At 41.2% G+C, this 16,281-nt stretch overlaps 2 protein-coding genes across 2 annotated transcripts; both read left to right on the top strand.

Annotated features, from left to right (window-relative positions):
• The first annotated feature begins 1,048 nt into the window (after nucleotides 1-1,048).
• Nucleotides 1,049-2,547, top strand: foxe3 (forkhead box E3). The gene has a single exon (XM_088425907.1). It carries the CDS (start codon nucleotides 1,122-1,124, stop codon nucleotides 2,364-2,366), a length of 1,245 nt encoding a protein of 414 aa, XP_088282033.1. The 5' UTR covers nucleotides 1,049-1,121; the 3' UTR covers nucleotides 2,367-2,547.
• A 3,198-nt stretch (nucleotides 2,548-5,745) lies between these two features.
• foxd2 (forkhead box D2) lies at nucleotides 5,746-8,197 on the top strand. The gene has a single exon (XM_088425754.1). It carries the CDS (start codon nucleotides 6,112-6,114, stop codon nucleotides 7,186-7,188), a length of 1,077 nt encoding a protein of 358 aa, XP_088281880.1. The 5' UTR covers nucleotides 5,746-6,111; the 3' UTR covers nucleotides 7,189-8,197.
• Nucleotides 8,198-16,281: the final 8,084 nt, after the last annotated feature.

Here is a 16,281-nt window from a genome sequence, read left to right as displayed (position 1 = left end):
TGCAGTGGCTTGTTATTAGTTTTCAATTGGCGTATTGTCCATCGGGTTTGCAGTAGCAACGGAGCAGCTCTGCGAGTGTTGTTTCTGCTCTGAGTATACAGCCGCCATGCTGACAGAAAAGCACTGCGGCAAGGACTCCCAAAGTACAAGTGTCAATTTACTTCATACTACCTTTCGTTCAAGAGAACAAAACTTGCTTTTAAAAATACTTTCGAATGTTTTAAAGGGGGAAAGTTCCACGAATGTGAATATTCATCAGATCTCCTATCTTGCGGAATATGCTTTGAGGTACACTTTAGGTTAAAATGTTTCAAATCCTTGGCAAAGTTTCCGCTTGATTATTTATGTAAATAACTAAGGAATGCAATGAACTTTGGTGTCTAGCTGAGACAAAATGGACACAAAAGTGGACAAAAATGAACATGATTTGCATTCTTGTTTTGAATAGCCAATATCAGCCCATCTCGAGTGAGGGCAAGAGTGCTCCAGGGAATAGGTAAAGGGAATATAGTGAGAAATCATATTTTTTTATGCAATCACAGGAACAGAACATTTTTCTTTTCAAATTAAGAGCAAATTAATTGAAACATGAAGGTACTTATTGCTTAATCATAGTGGCTTATTTGCATGACGTATGTTTTTATTTTGGGTAGCTTTTTAGGCTGCTCACTGACCTCGTGGTGCGATTTTCCAGCAGACTGTCAGAAACAAAATTTGATGCTGTACAAAATCTGCTAAAAAAAAAAAAAAAAAAAAAAAAAGTACCTTGAAATACCACTAAAAACATGAACTCAAAGTATTTTATTTTCATCCAAAAGGCTTTGTACTGTTGGGGGAAAATATATCACAGGGTGTACATTATTTATTTATTTTTTTAAAGTGGAGAGCTGGCCTGTAGGACTAAAAGACTGAGATCAATGTGTAAAAGAAGTTTTTAAAAAATGGTGCAGCTGCAGCTCCGTCATCAGGGAGCCAGTTGCGTCATTGCTCCCCCCACCCTTATAAAGCTGTCAGCGCCTCTGCATCTCACCTGGAATGACACCCAGCACCCAACACAGGAGGACAGCGCTTATTTTTCAAACGCCTATTCGCAAAATAGAGCGCTCGCTCCTTTGTTTTCTATGAATCTGGCAAACTACTCGTACTTCTCAGGCATGTGCAACATGACCGCCGAGACGCAGCACTCTCCCGCAGAGGTCAGCCCGGTGGTCCTGTCCCCCAGCGTCAGCCTGGACTCGCCGCTGCCCCCCCTCATGCTGCAAGGGCGCTCCAAAGACGGCGTCCTGATCAAGTGTGAGCCCCGGGGGAACAGCCCCGGCGCCGATCCGGACGGGGTCGCGCTGGGCCAAACGGATCAAGAGCACCTGCCTACCGGAAGCCGCCGCAGGAAGAGGCCGGTGCAGCGAGGCAAGCCCCCCTACAGCTACATCGCTCTCATCGCCATGGCCATCGCCAACTCCCCCGAGAGGAAGCTGACCCTGGGGGGCATCTACAAGTTCATCATGGAGCGCTTCCCGTTCTACAGGGAGAACTCCAAGAAGTGGCAGAACTCCATCCGGCACAATTTGACCCTCAACGACTGTTTCGTCAAGATCCCGCGGGAGCCCGGAAGACCCGGTAAGGGCAACTACTGGACTCTGGACCCTGCCGCCGAGGACATGTTCGACAACGGAAGCTTCCTGAGGAGACGTAAGCGCTTCAAGCGCACGGATGTCAGCACCTACCCGGGCTACATCCAGAGCTCCAGCGCCTTCACGCCCACCCCGATGGGAAGGCCTTCATACCCGAACACCCTGTACGCGGGGATCGGCTCCGGGTACGGCCCCCAGCTGGCGGCCTCCTCCCCGCACCCGGCCATGCTGCACCACTACCAGGCCTCCACCGGCGCGTGTCAAGCACAACCTCGCATGTTCAGCATCGACAACATCATCAGCCCGCAGACGATCGGGGAGCTGAACCCGCAAGCTCTGCAGGGGCTCGGCGGCGGGGGCGACCTGGCCGCCATGACTCCCAGCTGCTCGGTCACCGGGGGGGACCCTTCGGCCTGTTTCCAGAACCAAACGGTCAACCACTCCAACATGTTGAGCAGAAACAGCGGGAGCATCTCTTCCAACATCACCCCGGCGTACCCTTACTCTTCCCCGGCCTCGCCTCCCAATCTGAGCGGCATGGCCCAGTCCGGTTTCTCCCCCGGGAGCTCGCAGATGTACTGCCCTGGAAACAGGCTCTCACTGCCGGCTTTGCGGCCGAGCTCCTGCGCGGAGCACACGGAGCAGCTTCTGGGCCTATCCGGGCCCATCAACACTTACAACAACTCCTACATGAGGCAGGCCAACTTTGCATCGGGACTGGAACGATATATGTGACCGCACATTTTTACAAGGGAGTCATCAGATTTCCTCATTTTTCCTTAGTTGGACACCAAAGGATCAAGCCTTCGTCAAACATTTTTCCAAGCCATGCATTCATATTAACACATTCCACAAACTTTGAAATGCTGTTTTCACCATGTTTCCATGTAAATACTTTTGTATTTTTTAAACGTTTTGTCAGTCTGAAATAAATGCATTTTTTTACCTAAATGGGCTCTTCATCGTTGACGGTTTCATTTTGTGTCCACGCGAATTATCACGATGCAGCGAAGAAGAAGAAGAATAATCGCTGGGCCACGTTCATTTTTTTTAAACGCCACTATAAGCCGATTACAAAGATAAACAATATAGTCATAAAAATCATCTTACGGAATTGTATGAAATAAATACATTAGTCCCATGTGGCTCTAACTTCAAAAATAAACTTGAAATCTGTCAACGTGTCGCTTGCCTACAGGTTACTTAAAATATCTCTAAACATATGATATATCAATGAAAGTAAACGTCAACTGTTGTGTTGCAATTTTGGGTGAATTTTGTATCAGTGAGTTTTACAAACCAGACTGAAAAATAGCCATAAAAGTCTAAAGAATAAATACGTAATGTATTGTATTTTGATTTTGGAATGTACGTAATGTAACGACAAGAAAACTCTAAAGGAGATTATAAATTGTTTTGAAATGTCAAATTTCCAGTACATAAATTAATACAGTACTTTTTCTGTCATTTGGCATATATTTTCTTTTAACTCTGAGCAATGATTTTAAGTCCAAATACAGTTGGTTTACGTATTTAAATTTGTGATTCAAGTGAGGCCTGTGTAGCCTTGATGACAAACTTCTTCCATAGGCACATTCTTTTTTTAGTCATAATGTGAGTCATTTACCAATTCTTGACACGTTTTTAAATGTGAAAACATGAGACTTTAAAACTTCCTATTTTCCGATTTGCTATTTTCCCAAACGACAACATTTAAAAATACCATTAAAAGAGCGCATTCTATTGTTAATTTTCAGGGGAATGAACCCAAACATTTTGTTTATCAAAAAAATAAGATCTCTGCGCTCCCACTAGTCTTAATAGTGAAACGAGGAAACGGTCATGTTGCTATTTTCGTGTCACAGAGCCACATTGTCACTATCTTGTACTTTATTTTTCCAATAAGCCTGCTTTAAGATGACGTCTGTTGACCAGAAACAAACAAAACAATCTCTAATCATAATAACAAGTTGCAGACAAATGTTTGGGGACCACTGATGAAGGTCTTTAATGATTTAGAGTCTTTCAGTAAATTGACAGCACCGCATTTTTTTTGTATTTTGCCTACGACCAACAGAGGGCGCTTTAACCTCACAAATCAATGCAAAATCAAACGGACAATCTGATGAAATGGTTTTCTAATCCGCACACGAAAGTGACAAATTAAAGCACAAAATCAAACAATGTAATGGTGTTACGAAATATTTGAACCCTCTTAGAAGAAATCCTTTTGCTCACTGACAGAAATTAACAGTTTTCGATTTTGTGCTCTTGATTATTATTGCGACTGAGAAAGGATCAGGCAAAACCGCGTTAAAAAAAAGCTATAAGAGTATAATATTGTGCATTTTTACATACTATACGAACAATTAGAAATACAGGTAAAACATATGTTTCACTGAAAACGCACATTTGATAACTGCATTTTTGAGTGCTATTTAATTTTGGAATCTGGATATTTTTTTGACATTTAGGCGGAGGGTCAAAAATGTAATTCTACCATTGTAGTTTCATCATACTTAAAATATCATTAACGGCCGCTAGATGGCGACCGTTGATTAAACGTTGACATTTTTTTTTTTAACCCAGGTGTTCTCCAATTCTTTTCGATACACAATAGGGAGTCATGAACAGTCCCCTGCCGTTTGATGAATGACTAAAACTGTTGTTTTGAATACGTTATACTCTTAATTACTGAATTTCTTAACTATTAAAACATTCAACATCAACAAAGCAGTTCAGGGCGGGCCCGTTCTGTTGCCCCCCAAAACAAACAAACAAACACACAAAACAAACAACAGCAACATGATCGAGTTGCTGTCGTTTTTATATTTCAGCACTAAAGAATAGAAAAATAAATATGTAAAAGCATGATTCATGATTGATAATTTATTGTGCTGTGGTTTTGAGATTAACATATTAATTTGTCCACTGTTTTGTCCATTTTGTCTCACCAAGACAGCAAAGCTTATTGTCTCGCACACAAACATGTGAAACGTTATTGTAAAGGCCGGATGTGCTCTGCACACTAGGACGTAGGCTAGCTCCAATGAGTCCAAAAATACGTCCAGACACATATGGATTGGTCTCAGATGGATATGGGAATTTACTTGCAATTCAATTGAATAAAACAAGCATATAAATGAAAAAGTATATAAAAAAAAACAAATAGGCCAAGTAGCATATACGTATGTAAAAAAATAAAATAAAAAAAACAAACATACGAAACCATTTACAAGAAACCTTTTGAAATAATGATGCGAAAACGGAATATTTTATTGAATAAAACTCTGGCGTCTAAAAGGTTAGAGGAGACTATACATCAAAATAAAATATGTCTGGAGCTAGATGACATTTTTTGGACAAAAACCTGACGAAATAAAAATTTAGCTAATTCAACCAGCATGTTTTTTCAGTTTATAGGCTGCAGTTAAAAATAAATTAATTAATACATTTACTCATTTCAATTTTGACGCGGTTGCACTCAGTAAATCCTCTGGATCCAGATACATTTGCACAGGAGAAGTATAGTAGTATAATGTCTTAGAAAAAAAATGGAGAACATTCAACACCACCTTTTTTTCTGTGATCCTTTCTGTGATCCACCTTTTTTTCTGTGAAATTAAAAACGGCAAAACTACTTTTTGTATTGACTGCAATAATAATAATAATAATAATAATAATAATAATAATAATAATTCGATGTATTTTGTTAGTTTAACATTCATAAGCATAACAAATAAATTTATAATCAATTATCAGTAAAATACGATCGTAACGAAACTAAAAATAGAAAAGAATATTCAAATACATTGCTCTTATAAATCCCTTGTTGACAGCACTGCAATTTTTTGTTATTTAGACGGCTCAATTGCATTTAACTCGGAGAATGCGAAAACAACCAATTTAAATGCAAAGATCAGAATCGGTGGGGAAAAAACTCACTTAAAGGGCTTTCGTTCCTAATGCGGTTTTAATCGAAATAAAAATACAAGTTTTAAATTATGACATGCAAATTTCTCGAGTCACAGACCACGTGACCACGGCGCTCCTATAAATGCGAAAAGGAAGCTGAGAAGGCGAGTTTGGCTCTTTGGTTGGATCCCTATAAACATAAGCGTCTCGAAATGTTGTAATATTTGACACACCCGACTTTAAAAGTACTGTTTGACAGTGTTCTGTATCGTGGATCGGAGGCAGATCGATGATGTGTGATTGACTCGTACGCCTGGAAAGAAAGCGAGCGAGAGAGAGGGAGGGAGAGAGAGTGGAGCAGAAGTTTCCTCTCTTGCTCCCATAAGCTCCGGGAGACGCCAAAGGCTGCAGGTCAAACTTGTTTATGTCCACTCGCCGTTAAGATTCTCGAACCATGCGAGCTCCGAGTGGCCCGGGACACAAGCGCAGCGAAGTTCCGCCACGGTTCTAGTGTGTGGTTGTGCTCTCAAGGAGAAAGGAGGAGAAGAAGAATCGGACGATAAGGATGACTTTAGGGACGGATATGTCCGACAGCTCTGCATTGTCCGATGATGTGGACATTGACGTGGTCGGGGGGGACATGTCCGTGGGGAGGGACGGGAAGTACCTGCAGCACGATTTCAACCTGGACTCCGACGATAACTACTCGCAGAACGCCGAGGAAGGCGCGTCCTCGCCGGGGCTGAGCAGCTCCGACTGCCCGGCGGAGCAGATGGGTCTCGGCGCCGAACCAGGCGCGGTCTTGGTGGGCGATAAAGCCAGGAAAAGCGCCCTGGTCAAGCCCCCTTACTCCTACATCGCCCTCATCACCATGGCCATCCTGCAGAGCCCCAAGAAGCGCCTGACCCTCAGCGAGATCTGCGAGTTCATCAGCAACAGGTTCCCCTACTACCGCGAGAAGTTCCCCGCCTGGCAGAACTCCATCCGACACAACCTGTCCCTCAACGACTGCTTCGTGAAAATCCCTCGGGAGCCCGGTAACCCCGGTAAGGGCAACTACTGGACCCTGGACCCGGATTCGGCTGATATGTTCGACAACGGGAGCTTCTTGCGCAGGAGGAAGCGCTTCAAGAGGAACCAGGGCAACGAGATCCTGCGGGACGCCGGAGGCTTCCTGCCCGGGTTCGGATACAACCCGTACGGATACAGCTACGGACTCCAGCTGCAGAACTTCCACCACGGCCCCTATCACCCGCACCCACACCCAGGGGGCTCCTTCTTCCCCAACGTGCCGTGCACCTTGCCCTCGCCCATCTTCCCCACCGCGGCCCCCCCGGCTCCCTTGCCCATGGGGGCCGACCTGAGGAAGCCCTTCTACCCGGCCCTGGCGCCCGTCAAGACGGACTCGAGCGCCCCGAGTCGGCCTTCCTTCTCCATCGACAACATCATCGGCGCCGCCAACTCGGCGGCGTCGTCGTACGGCGCCGCGCAGCCGGGGGGGCAGGCGCACATCCTGGCCATGCTCAGCCCGGCCTTGGCCTCCGCGTCCGGCCACTTGAGCCTGCAGGCGCAAGACTTGTTACAGCCCGGATCGCACGGGCAGACTTTCCCCGGCAAAAACTTGAACACCTGCCCTTTCTGAATTGAGAAAAAAAACTGCCCCGAACTGAACATATTTTTTATTAATAAAAAAAGAAAGCCAAATGCGGTGTCGTCCTATGTGAAGGTAGGCTGAACATTGTTGGCTTGAAAAAAGAAAAAAGAAAAAAAGAAAATTGTGTTTTGGCTCCATAAGAGGGTTTATTTATGCTTTGTAAATAGGTGCATTGGAAGAAACGTAATGATCCATTTAAACAGGCCTTAATTTGGCTTCATTTTGTGTCGTAATCGAAATAACTCCTTAAGTTAAAACATGTCACCGAGAGGAATGCGATTTCACATTTTTACATGCATTTTAATGTTTGTTTTGAATAGCGTGTTGACATGAGACAACTCAGGTTTAGGTGGGTTTTAAAGATAAAAAGAAAAACAGCAGCATTCTCTAAATCTCCTGGAAGGTGATTTTTTCTAAAATACAGCGCCAGTCAAAAGTTTGGAAACACCCTTTAATACTTCCACAACAATCGCAATCGTGCTCATAAAAATTAATGAAATTCTTTGGGAAACAAAAACATAATTAAAAACGAAATACGTTTGAGGGATCAGTCAGATTTATTATGTGAATTATGCTTTAGACCTCACTTTAAATAACAAAAATGAGTATTTTTTAAGGGCTGGGATGAAAATGTAATTTTAGTTAGAACAACGTTTAAATTAAAAAAAAACATGGTATTAATTAGCAGAGCAAAGCAAGCAAGTCGTTTGCTCAAAATTTTTTTCTGGACGTGAGAAATTTTTCCCCACATCATTAAATCACCTTTTTTTTAATTTTGAGTTCACCTACCTTTTTCTTTCTACGGTGTCTGAATGAATTTAACTTAACAGCTGTGCATATTCACGATGTGAGACAGTTAGAAGGCGTTTTCGAACTTACGAGTGGTGCTGCATCTTTTATTGTATGTTAAAAAAAAACATCACCTCCATTCAAACCTGTTTCATGGTTATATTTGACACACTTTATTGTCATGTGTTGCCAATAGATAAAAAACAAGTGTTCATTATAGGTCATTTTTTTGTTGTAATGACAAAAATAATAAATGTTTGTGGATTTGAAAATAAGGAAGAATCTACTTCTAATCTTTTAACTGTGAAATAGTGTAATTTTTATGACGAGGAGCGGGGGGGGGGGGGGGGGGGGGGCTTTCACATTTCATTTGTGGGTGTGTGTGGGGCCACCATTCATCTCGTTTGTGGCTCTTTCCAAAAATAAGAGAGCCCCTTTTTAAAACTTGGTGCCTTGTAATTGAAAGTGGACAATATCCCTATAAGCTCTTTAGATTTTGTGCAGCGAATTAAAGGGGTCTTTGGTTGCTAATTTGTAGCCGCATTTTCATTGGCGCTCCTAATCCAGCCTAATGCGCCTCGGAGGGCCGTTGGTTGACGTTGTCAGCCGGGACCCCCGGCCCAGGGGGACTCAATGCCCGCACAGCGAGGGGTACTGCTTTGGCGGGCCTAACGCGGCCCCCAAAAAGTAATGGGCTTTCATGTCATGAAAAGGAGCCCGTGGGGGACCCCCAAAACAGGCCCAGTGGTCTTTTTTGAGAGGGCCATGTTTGTGGACAGCTTTGGCTTTGTGCGCAAAATGTGCGGACAAATGAGTTTGCGGGTGTTTTGACACGTGATGATGTAGGATGAAAGGCGTGGGAGGGATGGCGGGTCTTGTCTGTCCTGTGGCGCAACATTGGCGAAAGCAACACATGCTTCTTTCTTTAGGGGCACTTTTGTTGTTGCCAAAATAGACCAATGGGATGCTTTTTTTGTTTTCAAAAAAATGCTGCCTTCAAGAGGACTCACTTTTGATGTCAGTTTAATAAGAATAGCCGGTGTGTCATTTTAATATTTTGCTCGTTAAGGAAAAAAAAACCCGGTATTTTAGTAATAAAGGGCTTTTACAAAAATAGACAATGATTATTATTTTTATTAGCATTTGAGGAATTTTCAACCTTTCTTTTCTGATTAAGTATAATAATAGTAGAATGTAAAAGCTATAGCTTACCGTTCAAACGAATAAATGAATAAATAAATAAATAAATTAGTCCTATAGGGTATTTTTTTGGGGGGGGGGGGTATTGAACGACGTTGCAAAAACATGCAAAATGGCTATAAATTCAATATTCCTATAAAAAATATTATGGTGACATTTGAGATGTACCTAAATAAATGATATTTATTATTTAATGAAATATGTTTTTTCCAAGCCCAAATAAGGAGGCTCAATGGATTATTAACAAATTGTAGTGACTTTTTCTATATGTATTTATATACCTGCTCTAACCCAAAATAAAATCCAAAATGGGTCGTATTTTGTACCCCACTTTTCCAAGAAACCCGGTGAACCCGTGAAAGAGCCCCTGTCGTGCAAAATCTCTTTACCGGCTCTATTTTTAGAGCATATTTTAATCAGGGTGAGCATTTTTTTATGAACCTCTTGATGTGTTATCGTCTCTGTGGGACATTTGTTTGCTCAAGCCTTTAATATACGCTGCCATATCTGCAAATACATTTCCCCAATGAATTACGACAATATGGCTTCCACGTGATTATTTTTCCCTTGCGAATTTGCGATCATCATTTTTTTCAATTTCAGTTAAAAAAATGTCTTGAATTTTCGACCCCCAGTCCCGTTAGTGTATTACACTCGTAAGTGCTTGTGCAAGCCTCTCCACCGGACTGCTAGCTGTCATGCAGCCGCATCATCAGTCCATTAGAAGAATCTCTGCAGGAAACTGAGAGAGCGAGAGCATCGGTGAACACACAAGAGAACACACAATCGAACCGAGTCACATTTAGACCAAGATTACAGGCTACGGCGAGCAGAAATAGACAAAAAAGACACCACAACAAACGAGTCGCACACCCGGCGACCATCTTTTCCTTTCATTTTTATTTTTATTCTGTCTTGACTTGTGTTTGACAACCGGGACCACCCACACGCACCCGAGAGAAACGCATGCAGAGCTTGTCTTTTTTTTATGACTATTTTGAGGCACGGCGACGCGCTCGTCATTTTGCGTGACGTTGTCTCAAAGAATAGGCACGAGTGATGCGTGACGTGACAGCCAAATGACTCCAAAAGTGCTTTTGTACTTTTTTCACCCCCTTAGCTTAACCGCTTCCATATGCGCTTCGGAAGAAAATACATTGCTATTTATTCGTTATGTAAATATTATTCAAGCTTTATTACATGTGTAATGCATTTTTTTTTACAGCGTATGACAGGAGGAGGCTTTACTAAAATCATTACGGCTGATTCGTTTGCCACTTGTCAATACACTTAAAACCCTGATCGATACATCTTTCCTTTAACTTGAAGGACACAAGGGCAGTGTGTGTGTGTTTAAAGTCGTCGTTTTCTTGATTTGTGTCTTATAATATAAAATAATACCATCCAACATAAAATAGCCAATTTTATTATGTACCACGTCTCCTAGATGCCTTTAAAATAATATCAAATATCGCATTGAGAGGTATCGAAAGCTGTTCTTAATATTTTGGTTCTCCTCATTCGTTACACAAAAAGAGGCACGCTGCAATTACTATAATAACAGCATTATTAAACCGATACCGCTATTTTGATGTGTCCGTCAAAGCCGAGCATTATTAAGCGCTGTGAAGGGCGATGATCTATTTTGGCGCATTAATTGATAGTCCCTTTATTAATGTGACCAGACTTTATGGAATTAAAACACAAATGATGTAATTTTAAGCAACGCAAATGTGAAGCACGAAGGAATGTTAGCCGGGTCCGAGTGGCTCCTCGGCCATGGAGGCCCGTGTGGATAAATCACCATATGCACCCACCCCTGCCCTCTCCCACTACCCCCCCCCCCCCCAGCAGTCTCCGTGTTTTTGCACCTCACAAAGGAATCCCTCGCTTAATTAATTTCGAATGTGTAAACAAAGGCCAGGACAGTGCAACTCCCCCGTGTGCCAGAAAATAATTTGAACTTTGGAAGACATACATAGAGTGAAGGGAACACCTGAAGTTGGAAAAAGAATAGACGGGGATGAAGCTAAATAGCGCTCGATTTCAGCAGGTGTTTCGTTCTGGGAGGCGGGAAAATTGTCTATATTTAACATCCTCCTGAGACCACATTTGTGTCCACTGTTTTGTCCATTTTGTGTCAGCAAGAAAGCAAAGTTAATTGTATTTCACATGAGACATCAATTCGCGTTTCGCTGTGGACACAAATGAGTAGGCTTAGTCTCACGAGATTAAGGACAAAAAAAACGTATTTTCTCCTTGAAAAATTCGATGAATCGTTTGATTTTTATATTTGGATTTCCAAATAGGCTAATCACTCAACTGATAAAAAATTGCACCAAAACGGACAAATATGAAAATTATTTTTCTATATTATAATTGATTTTAAAAAAAAAGAAAATGATGTGCGCAGTGCAGTTATGATCTATATTTGGACGCCGAGCTCATTAAGATGTTATCAAACAAATCAACATGCACGCCATTTGTAACGAATTAAATTCGGATCGCTGACACGTTTTTGGACTGCTCATAACTTTTGATATAGAGAAGTGCAGCTGCTCCAAGCGGTGAGTGTGTGTGCGTGTGTGACACATAGTCGTGTGTGTATTAAACTACACTTTCCTTTTGTTTAGACCGTTTGCGCGGGCATTATGCCTTTGATGTGATGCCACAAAAAAAAGACAATTATTAAATATGACATTTTCTTAGCATTGTTTGAAAGCTGGCGTGAAATAAATGGAACGCCATGTGGCTTTTTTTTGAAGAATAAAATAACAATTTAGCAATCAAAGTAAAACGTTTGACTCAATTGCTGCATTTTTGACCTAATTAGCCGCATATGAAAATGTCTGTTTGTCCAGTGTGTCATAATAAATCGCACATCAGTTAGTTCACATCAATAAGACATCGATGTTATTGTTAGCCTCGTGAAAACGAAACTCTGTTTAAATTGACATCTAATCTTTTTTTTTCTAGGGGGAAAGTGTGTAAGTGTTTGAAAGAGAAGGCAAACCTCGCGATAAAAATGGACTGTATCCAGTGAAACGCGATCACGCCGAGGTCGCGGGGCCAAACTTTTTAAGACTAATGTTTATTTAGAGAAGTGAGCGCTGTCTATGGGACTCCCAGGTCTAATGTCTTTGCCAGACGTGACTGCGTGGACCACCAGGCACGCACCAAACCCGCCGCAGCTTGCCTCCTTCCATCCCACCCTTCCTCCACGCATGTATGCGTGGAACTATGGAGGAATATTAACAACTGGTCCGAAGGAGACTCGCGTTCCAAAAAAGCGTCGATGCACTTTGAGTCACCGGGTTTGTGTCTCGTGAAGCAAAGATTTTAAGCTCTGCTACTTTACTTAAAGCGCAGCATCATTTTTACTCTCCTGAAAATGCACACAATCAAAATAAGCAGTTCAGCATCATTGGCTACACCTAATGTTGCTGAGCTGCTTATTTCAAACTATCACAAACAATGCATTCCTCGAGATAAGTAACACAATTAGTGCAATATGGATTGAGTACTATTTTATTCTTATATTTGACATGCGACCATTTTAAGGGTGCTATAGTATGAAAAACGGTTGGGTTAAAGAATACCCGAAATACTTGGGTCAAACCAATCCAATGTTGACCCATGATTGGGTTGTTTTTAACCCAACTAATAAAATGGACCAATCCAATATTTGGGTCAATTAGACCCAACTTTGACCCATAATTGAGTCTTTTTTTTATTTTTTTCACTGTTGGGTCAAAAAATGACCCATTTACATGTCAAAGAAGGACCTACAAAATATTTGGGGTAATTTGAGACAACTTTGACGAATAAGGTTATTCAACCAAAAATAAAAAAATTACGTTTGGCCTAATATTTGGGTCAAAATTACACAAATTTCACCTATAATTGGATAAGTTTTAACCTGACCAAAACAGTTGGTTCAGAAAATAATAAATTATGGTTCAAATGAGGACCAACTCATTATTTGTATCTATTTGACACAACTTTGATGCATAGTTGATTAATTTTTTCTTAATTGAAAGTACGGGCATGCTTGATTAATTTGACACACCTTCAACCCGTAACTGTTTTCTTTTTTTTAATCCATTAGGTCTAAACTTTAAAAACAATTATCAGCCAAAAAGGACTGACCCAATATTTGACCCAACATTTACACCTATGTGTTTGAATAGTATTGGGTTATAAAAAAAAAAAAAGTTTCCCAATCTCAAATAATGCATAAACAAAGAAATAAATACAAAACATAAATAAAGAAATAAATTTGACTGCCCAAGACCAATAATATATTTTTATTTTGACCAACTGATTTACAAGCATATACTCTAAAAAGTGTTGGTACATAAATAACCCAATAAACAATTCAGAATTATTACATGGGTTACTTTGACCCAACATTTGGGCTTCTGTTTGCGCTAAACCCAAAATGAGAGAAAAAAATATTGTTTCATAAAAAAAAAAAAAACCTAAAAGAACAAATTGCATTGCTTTATTTTGTTTTGTTCATATGAGACAAATTTGGGGGTTAAATGTTAAACCCCTGAACGTTGTGTCAGTCCCTTTTTGACCCAGTATGGGTTATTTTTAACTACGCAGTTTTCACAGTGTATTTTGATGATATTTGTTTGGAAGTGTGTCCTGAGATTTCACATTCATAAAATACTGGCATAAATGCTGGGAACCACTTCTTTAATAGACACCACTCCATCTGCATTTGAGTAAATCTTCTCCACCAGCCAATATTTGTAGACATACACCAAGTAAAAAACAGATGCGCTTTGGGAAAAGGCTGTCAAGGATTTTGAGTCACTGTAAAAAAAAAAAAAAGTGTAAAAAAATTGAAATATTTGCACTAGTGCTCAGAGAGCAGCAGCAGCGTGTTTTCTTACAGTTTGTAAAATCGAATTAGATACGGTGGGGGAATCTGACCTATAGCCAGGCCTCGCATATTTTTCACCCCTCAGGTTTTAGTGTTCCTCGGGTGCTTGTGTTTTCTCAGCTGGAACTGCCATTACGCATCGTGTCCACTTCGGCCCTCTCTCTCTTACTCTCTCACTCGTTTTCTCTCTCTCTCTGTCTCTGGCTCTCTGTCCCTTCCACCAGGGTCTCCCAACACCTCTTCTTCACCACCAAAGTTGATCTGAGGCTGGAGCACCACAGGCATGCGCAGTACAGTACACACGTAGCAATTCGCAGAGGAAGGACTAACGACAAGCTCCTTGACGTGACAGTGCTAATCACATAGGACACTTTAATTACCTCCCCGAGGAGATTGTGTTTTTCACTTAGCTCTTGTTTTTTGTTCGCAGCTGAGTTTGATGGCAGAATTATACACAAAATGTTTACAAAGGCCTTGTTGGAGGCTTAGCATGCCAGGACAGGAATATACAATATTTTATGGACGAGGACTAGATTAGAGGAGAACTGTGTTTTGCAAGATCACAAGTGGGATGCGTAAGGGGGCGAAGCGGGAACCTCAAGTCTCAAGGTGGTGCCAAATTCAGGATTCGACAAAATATGAGATGGAAGAGAGAGCTATTGTTTAAAACAAACCAGCTATTGTTTAAATAGCAAGATCAGAAAAGTTCCAGGACTGATATTTAAGGCTAAACTACAATTTTCTCCCTCAAAGTGGGCCAGACAGTCTTTCGGTGTTTGAGAAGAAGAAATTGTTGTAGTAGGACAACTCAAGTCCGCTACGTCACAATGAACCACCTTTTCAGATTGCCCTGAGCATCTGACAGTTCCTGACTGAGAAGATCACCCCCCTGCTTCTCCTCTTTCAACTCATATGTCCTATAAACCTTTAATTACTCTAGACATGAAATCCTGATTAATTGTGGATGGATTAAGCAGCAAAATTCTGAGGTTTGAAAATAACATTACAGTTGCTCAGGGCTCAGGCAACAACACAAAGGAAACTTTATTCTCAATTATTATTCTCAATTTTTATTAACATAGCTGTGGAACTACCGTCCCAGAGGACATGTTTTACCGTTTTCTCTCCTCCACACACCCGATTCAAACGATTAGCTCATTAGTAAACTCCGCAATATCTTGAAAATAATCCTAAACATGCAGGACATCAGCCTTCAAGGACTGGAGTACGACACCTATGGTATATAACGTAAAAGCAATCAGTGTCAATTACATGTGAATTGCTATGTGTGTCGGCCTGGTCCCAATTTCCAGCAAATAGCAGTGATCAACTTTAAATATAGTGTTGTAAAAAAAAGATAATGTGAAGCAGCCTTTTTGGTCCCCTATAAATCTCAGTATATATATTTGCCCTTAAATTGCATTAAATAAACTGAAAAATACATGTATAGAACACATGATAAGGTGAACAATAAATAAATGACAAATCACGACAATGATCCACAAACAGTGGAAGGAAAAAGGCCCAATGTGTACTGCTTCCTTTCAAGGAATACAGTGAAGTGCAAAGAAAATCAAACTGAATAAAATGGTCTCATTTTGGACACGCATGATGACATACATGACAGGAAAAATCGAAAACACATGAAGAAGAAGTCATGACGTCGGAAGCAACGTGTGCTGAGCTGTAAATAAACTTAAAAAAAAACAAGACTGAACAAAGCCGAAAGTCTGTTATTGACCTAAATGTTGACCTCCATCTATTGTGGATATCCTCGGAGCAATCAAAGATTTTACCTGAGCTGATCACCTAGATGCTAACGCTAACATGAATTCCCGTTGGTTGCCCGTCTCCAATGATGGACACCTTTAATTCGGCGCAAGTTGTAAAATACTTCTGCAATTTCACGCACTATAGGCCCATGTGGCTCTTCAGCACACAAGAGCCCCGAGGAGCCACAATAACAGGCCGCAATTCATTGTAGAGACAACACATATACAAAAAGGTTGAAATACAGGCTAAAAATGCTATACAGTTCTTACTCGTGGATTTATTGTTTTCCAGCAGGCATCTTTCGACAACGCTTCGACAAGGGAGGTCCCACGTGCGCACATTCATCTTTTTACAACATACACACCCTTGCCTCCTTTCTCCTGTAACACAGATGCGGAAAATGTGTATGTCATAAGGTTTTAGAT

This window comes from Hippichthys cyanospilos, chromosome 10, assembly GCF_059441005.1.
Source record: "Hippichthys cyanospilos isolate Australia breed blue-spotted pipefish chromosome 10, RoL_Hcya_1.0, whole genome shotgun sequence".
Classification (NCBI taxonomy): domain Eukaryota; kingdom Metazoa; phylum Chordata; class Actinopteri; order Syngnathiformes; family Syngnathidae; genus Hippichthys; species Hippichthys cyanospilos.
Note: the sequence above shows the minus strand (reverse complement) of the source record. Positions and strands in the feature narration are given on the sequence as shown.

Bases quoted from the DNA above. Each gene is read 5' to 3' on its own strand.
- foxe3 (XM_088425907.1), top strand. From the start codon at position 1,122: ATGAATCTGGCAAACTACTCGTACTTCTCAGGCATGTGCAACATGACC.
- foxd2 (XM_088425754.1), top strand. From the start codon at position 6,112: ATGACTTTAGGGACGGATATGTCCGACAGCTCTGCATTGTCCGATGAT.